This window comes from Cariama cristata, unplaced genomic scaffold, assembly GCF_000690535.1.
Source record: "Cariama cristata isolate BGI_N322 unplaced genomic scaffold, ASM69053v1 scaffold36693, whole genome shotgun sequence".
Lineage (NCBI taxonomy): Eukaryota > Metazoa > Chordata > Aves > Cariamiformes > Cariamidae > Cariama > Cariama cristata.
In genome coordinates this window covers 32,710-42,009 of record NW_009610785.1, presented here as the reverse complement: position 1 = coordinate 42,009, position 9,300 = coordinate 32,710, and the positions used below count along the sequence as shown (strand labels likewise).

Here is a 9,300-nt window from a genome sequence, read left to right as displayed (position 1 = left end):
ACGTGTGGTGATGCCAACTACAGCAGCATTGATGGGACCAGAACTTGGCTGAAGCGTTTCACTTCTGTGTGGGTCTGTCTTTGGGAACATGGCAGTTTGAGAAGAGCAAGGCTGGATTAGTCCTGTGGTGTCTATTATACAGTATTGGGAGGTTTCTTAACCTTGAGCACTTAGCTCAGCTCACACCCAAAGCAAGAAATTTAGGCCCTCTTCCCATGCTCATGTTATCATTGACTATTGAGACCTCTGAAGAGTGTTGTTCAGAGATAACTTAATCCTGTCCTTGAATCTCCAGGGCAATGACTTCCACTTTCTCTCTGTCTCTCTTTTAGGATGCTGGAAGAGGAAAAGGACAAAGAACAGCGAGATCGAGTTTGTTCTGATGATGAGGAGGATGAAGAAAAGGGAGGGAAGCGTGTCGTGGGACCACGAAAGAAATTTCAATGGAATGATGAAATCAGGTTTGCATAATTTAGATATTAAGTGAACCTGTGACTTGTCTTATTCTATGCAGTTGGAAGTGAAGCATTTTGGTATTTGTGTCTTGTTTTCAGAGCAGCACTGATCATCTGCAGTAACAGCCAGCTTGGAGGTTTGTGGCACACTGCTGTTTACAGAAACCACTATTGCATTTATTAAATCTAACCCTTATATACATTGCAAAATTATGATGATTTCAGGCACAGGCCAACTCTGAGATGAGTGCTAAGAAGCCTCTGTGCAGAGGCCAAAAGAGAGGGACAGATCTTTGGGAAAGAAGGAACTCGTCTGAATTGCTGAAATCCTACAGTCTAGACTCTTAACAGACCAGATTCTGGTTGTGAAAGCAGTGAAAGCTAATGGGGATTGCTGCCCTGGCACCCGGGGTCTGACAAAGACCAGGGTGCTGGGTGAAGGGGAGAATGACAAAGGATAAAATGAGAATCAATCCTGCTGTCTTTTTCATCTTCTTCTGTAACAAATTGGGGTGCTGCTGTGTAGATGGCTGATTTGTTTAGAACAAAGCAAGCGTCGCTTCCTGCCTTCCTTCTCATTGCCTCTCAGCACGGAGGTGTGCTGAGAGGTTCAGTTCTGCGGTTGTTAATGAGGCCTGTAATTCTGGCATGAGTTTACTACCTCTGCTGTTTCAGGAGATGAAAATGGGAAGGGGTAACAAGGCTTTTCTCCACTGGCGCATCGGTGTGCGTGCACACAGAGAGCGAGGAACGTGCCTTTCCCTTCCTCTTTCTTGCCAAGGCAGCGCAGGGTCGGTTTTATTAGCAAGGTGTTATGCAGAGCCAGGCATGTCTTGGTGTATTTATCCAGCTCTGGATAAACAGAGTGACCTCGAACTGGGGAACATTAATGCGCGTAACTGTATTTGAAATCTTCCTGTTCTTCAGGGAACTGCTTTGCCACTTGGTGAAGATTAAGTTGGATGGTTATGACCTTGACAAGAATAAGGCTCAGTCTCTAGAGGATTATGTGAAGACCTTCCTAGATGGAGAGGTGAAGCCCCTTTGGCCAAAAGGCTGGATGCAGGCCAGGTGAGCAAGAATCAAGTTGTACTGCAGGGATTCCATGTCATAAGGGACCTCAGAAGGTCATTAGTCCTACCCCTGCTCAAAGAATGGCTAGCTTCAAAGTTAGATCTGAGTGCTCAGGGCCTTGTCCTGTGGAGTTTTTGAAATTTCCAAGGATGGAGATTACCACAGCATCTCTGGGCCCCTGTTCCAGTACTTAAGCACTCTTCATGAAATCTTTTCTCCTTGTTTCCAATCAGAATTTCCCTTGCTGCACTGAACTGAATATTCCGTCTTTTTGCTTTTTACTGTGTACCTTTGAGGAAGGTCTGACTCCATCTTCTTTGTGGCTCCCTGTCCCCCATACTCTTTAGGTAGTGGAAGACTGCCATTAGATCCCTCCTTGGTCTTGTCGTTTTCCAGGCTAAGCAAACCCAGTTCCCTCAAGCTCTCCTTGTCTGTCACGTGTCCCTGTTCTTCAGCTGTCGTAGTGGCTCTGGACTGTCTCCAGTTTGTCGGCATCTCTCTTGTATTGTAGGGACCCTGAAAATGGATGCTGTATCCAGATGTGACCTCACAAGTGCTAAACAGAGGGAAGTAAGCACTTGAACTGCTGGCTGTGCTCTTGCTAATACCTACCAGTATATAGTTAGCCCTCAGCAGTACACCCTTGCAGCAGTGGCTCATGTTCAGCTTGCCCACCAGGACCCCCAGGTCATTTTCTGCAAGGCTGCTACGTAGTCAGTTGGCACCCGGACTGTATTGCTGCGTGGGATTACTCCATCCCAGCTGCAGGACTTTGCATTTGTCATTGTTGAACTTCAGAGGGGTTGTGTTGGTCCCTTTCTCCAACCTGTCCAGGTCCCTGTGAATGGTGGCCCTGCCCTCCAACATACTCTCCCACCTCCCTCTGTTCTCACGTCACCCTCGGACTTCCTGGGAGTGCAGTCTGTGCTGTCGTCCAGGTTGTAAATGACAGTGTTGAGTAGTCTTGGGCCCCGAATTGACCTATGATGGATGCCATTGGCAGTGACAATTTACAAGGTTGAACTGGGACTGAGGTGAGGCTGACTGGCCTGTGGTTTCTTGACTCTGTATTACAAAAGATCACTTTGTAATCTGTCTCGCAAAGGATGCATTTTTTGAGACGCTTTGGGAAGTCTTCCTAGAGTATTCGCAAAAGAAAGCAAAGCAGAAAGTTTTAGGGGTTTACGTACTTGCACTAGACACATCAGAGATTCAGCAGAGTAAGTAGGAATTTGGTGTGGTTTTCTTTACCCTATCTGGTGTCTTCACTGCTGTTTCCTGTTCTTTCACGCCCTCTATCATCCATGCCATTGAGCTGGCAATTGCAGAGCGCCATACAAATTGCAGGCATTCTACTGGGACTGTCATCTGCTTCTGATCCGCTTTGTTTTGCTCGATGGTTCTAAAGAAAGGACCACTGTACAGCCTTACTGCTGGAGTCTCTATCTCTTTGCATTTAGAGAGCTCGGCAGCGCTGTCATCTTCTCTCTGCTGAATTTGCTTTTCGGGTTTCATGGGGGATAAAGGAAGAAGTAGGTACAAGTTCTTAAGAGCAGTAAGTATGAGTAGCACGTTACAGATCCATTTTGAAAAGTCTGTGGCTGTTTATCACAGTTGCGTGTGCACATGAAGTACAGTAATGTGCATGGTTGTAGTGTGTTGTTGTAGCATACAGGAGCTGAATGATGGTGTTAGGAGGTGGGTGCAGAGTCCTACATAGTTAATGAAGCTATTACCAGCTTGAGGGTCTTAGCTTGCCAAGTTTTAAAAACTCTTTTTCTTTGAATAAAAGGCAATGAAAATCTTTTGCCCCTAGTTTGTAGGTGAAACTGTTCTTAGGCATAGAGATGTTCACTTAAGACTCACCGTAGAAGGACCTTCCAGTGAAGTTAACTACAGAATGACTGAATAAAAGCAGTTTTCCTGGTTGCTTTCCAATGGCTCAAGGACAATGGTTTATCCTGCTGGGACTTGATGGAGTTGAACTTGATCTTTATGGGTCCCTTCCAACTTGAGATATCCTATGATTCTGTGACTTTGTGTTTAAAGACAGAGGGTAGACTGACAGCCAGACAGAAGGGGAGGGATTGGCAACACTAGGAGAATTGTAAACAATTTTATGGACAAGTCAGCTTGATTCACTGTCATAGTGATCACAGAAGTTCATCTTTAAGAGGAACTTGAGGATGGACAGAGTAGCAACTTTGTGTATGAGTTCAGAGAAGCCCTGCCATGATTCTGTTTCTCGGCACTAAAGGGCGATTAACAGAATATAGGGTTAAAATAAGCTTGCTTTTTAAGGGAAAAAAGGATGACAAAAGTCTTTGTCAAGCTGTTATTAGCAGACAGGAAGCATATTCCAGATGCCAGTACTGAAAATGTATTTATAAGCTTCTCACCCTGACATATAAGATGACAGCTGAGTGGCAGCTGTTTTAGGTGAAATAGTGTTTGTCTGAGATTCTGGTTTACTTAGCCTCAGTAGTAAAGGGGTTTGGGTGAAGCTCTGCCTATTGGTTGCAGTTAGTCAATTGTTACGGAAATGGTTGTGCTGATTTAAGAAGTCACTTCAACTGTTTGCTGGGGACGCGAAGGCAGCAGAGACATGCAATGTGCGAAGGCTTCTCATCCATATTGCTGTATTTGAGGCAGGGGAAGGTAACCTTTTTCCCTTGAAGTTCATGAAGAGCTCTTGTATGATCTGCCAGCTCTTGGATGATCTGTGGCAGCAGCAATGCCCAGCTTGAATGATTGTACTGCTTCTCCAGTTGGCTGTCAGCTTTTTAAACTGGCAGAGCTTTTTCCTTAGTTATTGTCCAACAGCTGCCTTAATGGCCTTTCCAGCGCCTACAAGTGTAGGTCCCCAGAGGGGGAATTATGTGGGGGAGTTCAGGAGGATTTTCCTGGAAAAGGGATGAATATTTGTTTGCTCTCTGTGGTTTTAATTTCACTAAGTCCCCTGCTGTACTGTGCAGCTCTGTCTCCAGTGATCCCAGCTGCTCTACTGGGTCTTGCTGGAAATCACTTCTCATTGCTCTCTTCCCTTCTTAGGACACTGTTTAAGGAGAGCAGGCGTGTACATGGACACCTCACATCAGTCCTGTGAGTATCGCGCAGCATTCCTTTGGAGTGATAACTGGTGAACTCCGTTCCCTGGGGCCTGGGTGGATCATGCAGGAGCACCTGAGCTTGCTTGGCTCCCATCAGATTTGGCGCTGCTTCGTTTGGGGAGTTCTAGGGAGAGTAGTTGTTTGTGTGTGACATCTCCCAACAACAGCCTTCCTGAGGTGCTTTAGCCTTACAGTAAGCTCAAAGATAAGAACTTGGAAGCCAGGTTGCCTCCTGGCCTCATTCAACAGACTGGAGTCAGGCCTCTGTGCTAGTCCCTGGGAGGCAGATCAAGGTAAAATGAAGTGTGGTGCCAGCACTGTGACTATTGCTACCTGTTCAGTCGGTCCTTACCGGATTATGGACTCCCTCTTTCTTGTTACCTCGTTAAAGGAGGAGCGCAATGAGCTCGAGTTAGTGAAGATGGGCGCAACAGGCTTGTGGGTGGCAAACCAAGAGAGCCATCAGAATCCAGCTGGGCAGGTGCTTTAATGCCAAAGGGTCTCATGGATCTTGCTGGCAGTCTGTAATAGATGAAGGTACGGACTTAGGCTGATGTCTGTTTGACCAATGGTCCTGTTCTTGGCACTGGAGAGTGAGGGTAAGTGTGAAAAAGAGTATGAAATAGAGTGTAGAGTCATCCTTCCCTCAGCCATACTGTTGCAGCAGTTCAGGGGTGTCTTGTACCAGAGATTGCATCTGACCAGACCAAATGATCTATTTTCTGTGAATTTGGCAGATGCTTTTGCATCCTTGACTTCTTCTGGGAACCTAAAAGAAATATGTAACTTTTCTCCAAAACAGTCTCTGTACTGGTTTCTCTCTGGGTGTTGCTGTAGTTAGGTCAGCAGCGGGTTCTTTTAGTAGCTCCTAACCCTGCAGCTGGTGCAGGATGTGTCTGTTAAGTGCTTTTGCTGCTCTGCTACCATTTCAAGACTCTGCTCTGCTCCCTAATTCATTCCCCTGTGTGGGAGTCGGGGCTTCCTAGAGCAGCAGCCAAATGTCATATGGTTTTGAATCCTAGCAACCCGAGATGCTGCCTCTGTTCCCTCGATTCTTTGCAAAAGACTCAGTGGATCATCATTAACAGGGCCCAAGTGTGCTCCCTAATTGGATGCTTCCCTGTGGGTATTCAGTGAGCCATGTTTCTTTTGTCTCCCTCAAAACAGGGCGAAGAAGAAAGTTATAGCTCCTACTAAGGTGAAAGTGAAGGTGAGTTCTTTGTTTTTCAGTTCTCACGGTTGACATATACCAAGAGTCAAGCAATTGCCATCTTAAACCCTATATTTGAGCCTTGTATCTATACATTAGGTACAAGGAAGTTGTACTGTGAAATAGCTCTAGTCAGTATTGGGCTTGAAAAAAACAACTAGAACAGCAGCAAAAACTGATGGCAGCCACAGTTGGGAGGGAGGTGGGGTGCCAGCAGGCACAGAACATGCTTATTCTGCCTTTTATCCCCAAATCGGGAACCTTCCCTTCCCTTTGCAGCAGTAAACTCTGCCTCTGTTCTGACTCTGCCTTCTCTTGTGATTTTGTTCCAGGAATCTTCCTGCAAGCCAGATAAAAAGACATCCGTTTCTGTTCCTTCAATGCAGTCAAGCAGCACCTTAGCTCTTTCTTCAGAGCCCCAGGGAGGATCTCTGGGCGTGAGTGCCCAAACCAGGGAACTCTTGTCCCTTGGGACAGCCCAAGCAGCCAGCAGCACTGGCACTCCTGCTGCCTTCATGGACAACTCCTTGGATGAGGACTTAATTCATAATCCCACTTCCTCCCTCGACGCAGTCTCTAAGGAACTGGCTGTGCTGAACAGCAGAGCAGGAGGGAGCCCTGACTTTACTCTTCCTGGAGCTCCAAAAGCTCCACCAGAGAAGATTCCAGCTCTTACATCCTCAGAGGAGAAGAGGACATTTCCAAAGTCCAACCCTTCCCCTACATCATCCTCTGGTTCCCTCCAGTCTCCTCTGAACTTCCTGGCTGAGCAGGCCCTGGCATTGGGCCAGTCTTCTCAAGACAAAAAGACAGAGAACTCTAATTACAAAGAGCTCTCCTGCCAAGCCTCCCCCAGCAAAATCCTTCCTGATGCACACCAGGCTAAACAGAAACACCACAACCTGGTCCGGCCAAGCCATGGGCCTCAGGCCTCCACCCCAGTGCTGGGTTCTCAGGTGAAGGTCTTTCACTCAGGCAGTCAGCTACAGAAAACTTTCACCTCCCCAGCTCCATTTGTCAAACTGCAGAATCCCAAGTCCTCCTCACCACTGCCCCAGCGCTCTCTCCTCCAGCCAGTCAAGTCAGCAACCAAAGCTCAGAGCTTCCATTCCTCTGTGTCACCAGGCAGCACCCAAAACTCCAGCAGCTCCCACAAGAGCCCAGGCTCATCCTCATCATCTCTCAGCTACACAGGAAAGCACTCAAGTGGTTCTAGCTCTTCAGGACAATCTTACAAATCACCCTTCGTTTCTGGTTCCCTCTCCAAGCACGGGACTTCTTCCGGCAGCTCCTCATCTGGAGCTTCTGCAAACCAGGGCTGCTCCTCTGGGAGCTTGCTGCCCAATGTGCAGACCCCTTCCGTGGGCCAGGCGTCCAGCCGCCCGTCCTCGAGCTCCTCAGTGAAGAAGACACCTGTTTCGCAGAAGCTGACTCTGGTGGCACCTCCTGGAGGTTCAAACGGAGATTCTAGCGGGGGCACTCAAGGGGTGGCCAAATTGCTGACCTCCTCCCTGAAGCCAGCTGTTGTTAGCAGCACTGCATCTTCTACCTCTGTGCCGGTAAGCGGGAGTGTGCTGCCCAGCCTAAAGCCAGCAGGACGTGTGGCATTGTGTCAAACCATCTCCTAATTTGTTCAGACCTGTCGTAAAGCAATGACTTCAGAAGAATTTCCTGAAATTCTTGAATGACTGTCTGGATCTTGGCTGCTTAGGCTAGGAGGTCCTGGCCTTTGCCATAGGCTTGCACTCCACAATTGAAGCTTTCATTTTCAGCTTAACATAACAACTTAGCAAAATGTTGCGGTACCTTCCAGACTGCAATTTTTGCATAGGCTGTGTAATGTTCCTGCCCTGACTTTGAGAGTTATGGGGACAATAGGGCTCCCATTTGGGTCAGGAGGAAGTGCAGTAAGGCAAGTTATCACGAGAGCTAAAAATCATTGCATGAACTAAAATTATAATGATCAATTTGTTGTTAATTAGGTGTGCAGACTTGGTTTCCCTTAAATTATTGCAAGACATTTTAGTAGTATTGCCACTTTTTTCATGACTAACCTGTAGAATAAATAACTTATGATACTGGGATATAAACTCAAAATGCCTACCCAGCTTGCTTTGGTGCTTATCTCTGTCTGCTTTATGTTGCTCCCCCATTACTCCTGTAAGCTGCTGAAGTGATGTTTGGAATCAAGCTCAGTGGCACACTGCAGAATTCAGAGTCTGATGGTTTGTTGCGGTATAATGTCTCATGAAGGACTCCTGGGTTACCTATACAGACTTGTTATTCAGCTATTGTGCTTAATGGTATAAGGGCCTTAATTTTTATTTATAGCTGTTGTATTAATTTGTTGTTGGCTGCTCATACCTGCCGCCTTCTGTGGCATGTGGAAAGAGCTGGGCAATTAATGAATATATTTAAATGGGCCTGAAAACAGTGTATGGTTCAGCCTGTGTACCTTGTCTTTTACTGAGATAGAGAGCTGAAAAGCATTCTGCAGTGGTGTCTCTCTCCATGGGAGATATCTCAAATAACATTCTTGAGTGGAGGAGTACACCAAACCTCTGTGCCTTGAGTTGTCAACAGTGATACGCTGCCAAAAATGAGTAGGAAACGTCCTCCCTGGAACTCGCAGACAATGTGTAAGCTTTTCCTCTGCCTAATGGAGGCGCAGTTCCAGAGTAAGGGAATAACAGAATCAAATCCGGTGCAGTCACGTTTAGAAGAGCATAGCATCCAGCAGCTGGATTGCCAGGGTCCTGGGCACCTCCAGATGACCTCAAGAGTTGGCAGGTCTTGTGCCCTGGCTGGCAGGGTGCTTCTTGCAAGGAGGAATTCTTGAGCGCTCTGTGTTTTGCAGATCTTCTTTAAGTATGAATGATGCCATGCTTTGGTTTTCCCACTCCTGCCTGACCTTTTCTTTTCCTTTTCAGAAAGGAACTAGTGGAGCTGTGCTGCTAACGAGTTCTTCCTCCTTAAGTGTACTGGCTCCATCCTACAAGTCCAGCAATCCAAAGCTGCCAGCTGCCCTGAGCTCTACCCCGTTAGGTATTATCTCTCCTATTCATTCCTTCCCTCTTCATGTCATCTCCTTCAGTTCAGACTCCTCCCCAAAAGCAGGAGTATCAAAGGATGCAATAGTTACGGGACCTGCTCCAGGAACTTTCCACCACGGCCTTGGCCACAGTGAGTATCCTCCTGGTCACACGTGTGTGCGTTACTTGTGCCTGTGCTGGCAAATAACAAGAACACTAATGCTCTGCTGTGTTAACCCATTGCAGACCAACCCATCTCTCTTGCTGTTGCTTCACACTGTAGTTCATGTACTCATATCTCCAGCAGTTGCATTGGAAGAACCTTGGGCACATCCCTATATCTAGCCCAGAAGACCCAATAGCTGGAAGCTGAGCTGTAGGCTAACTGCTGCAGCTCCTCTGCTTGTTTCTGTCTTCGA

At 47.0% G+C, this 9,300-nt stretch overlaps 1 protein-coding gene across 1 annotated transcript in view; it reads left to right on the top strand.

Annotated features, from left to right (window-relative positions):
- The first annotated feature begins 333 nt into the window (after nucleotides 1-333).
- The window catches only part of UBN1 (ubinuclein 1), a 12,688-nt gene continuing 3,721 nt past the window's right edge, over nucleotides 334-9,300 (top strand). The window contains exons 1-6 of the mRNA XM_009697992.1: nucleotides 334-461; nucleotides 1,383-1,526; nucleotides 4,581-4,631; nucleotides 5,807-5,849; nucleotides 6,182-7,408; nucleotides 8,780-9,032. Of these exons, the coding sequence (XP_009696294.1) occupies nucleotides 334-461; nucleotides 1,383-1,526; nucleotides 4,581-4,631; nucleotides 5,807-5,849; nucleotides 6,182-7,408; nucleotides 8,780-9,032 (1,846 nt within the window). The remainder of the gene's footprint in view (nucleotides 462-1,382; nucleotides 1,527-4,580; nucleotides 4,632-5,806; nucleotides 5,850-6,181; nucleotides 7,409-8,779; nucleotides 9,033-9,300) is intronic.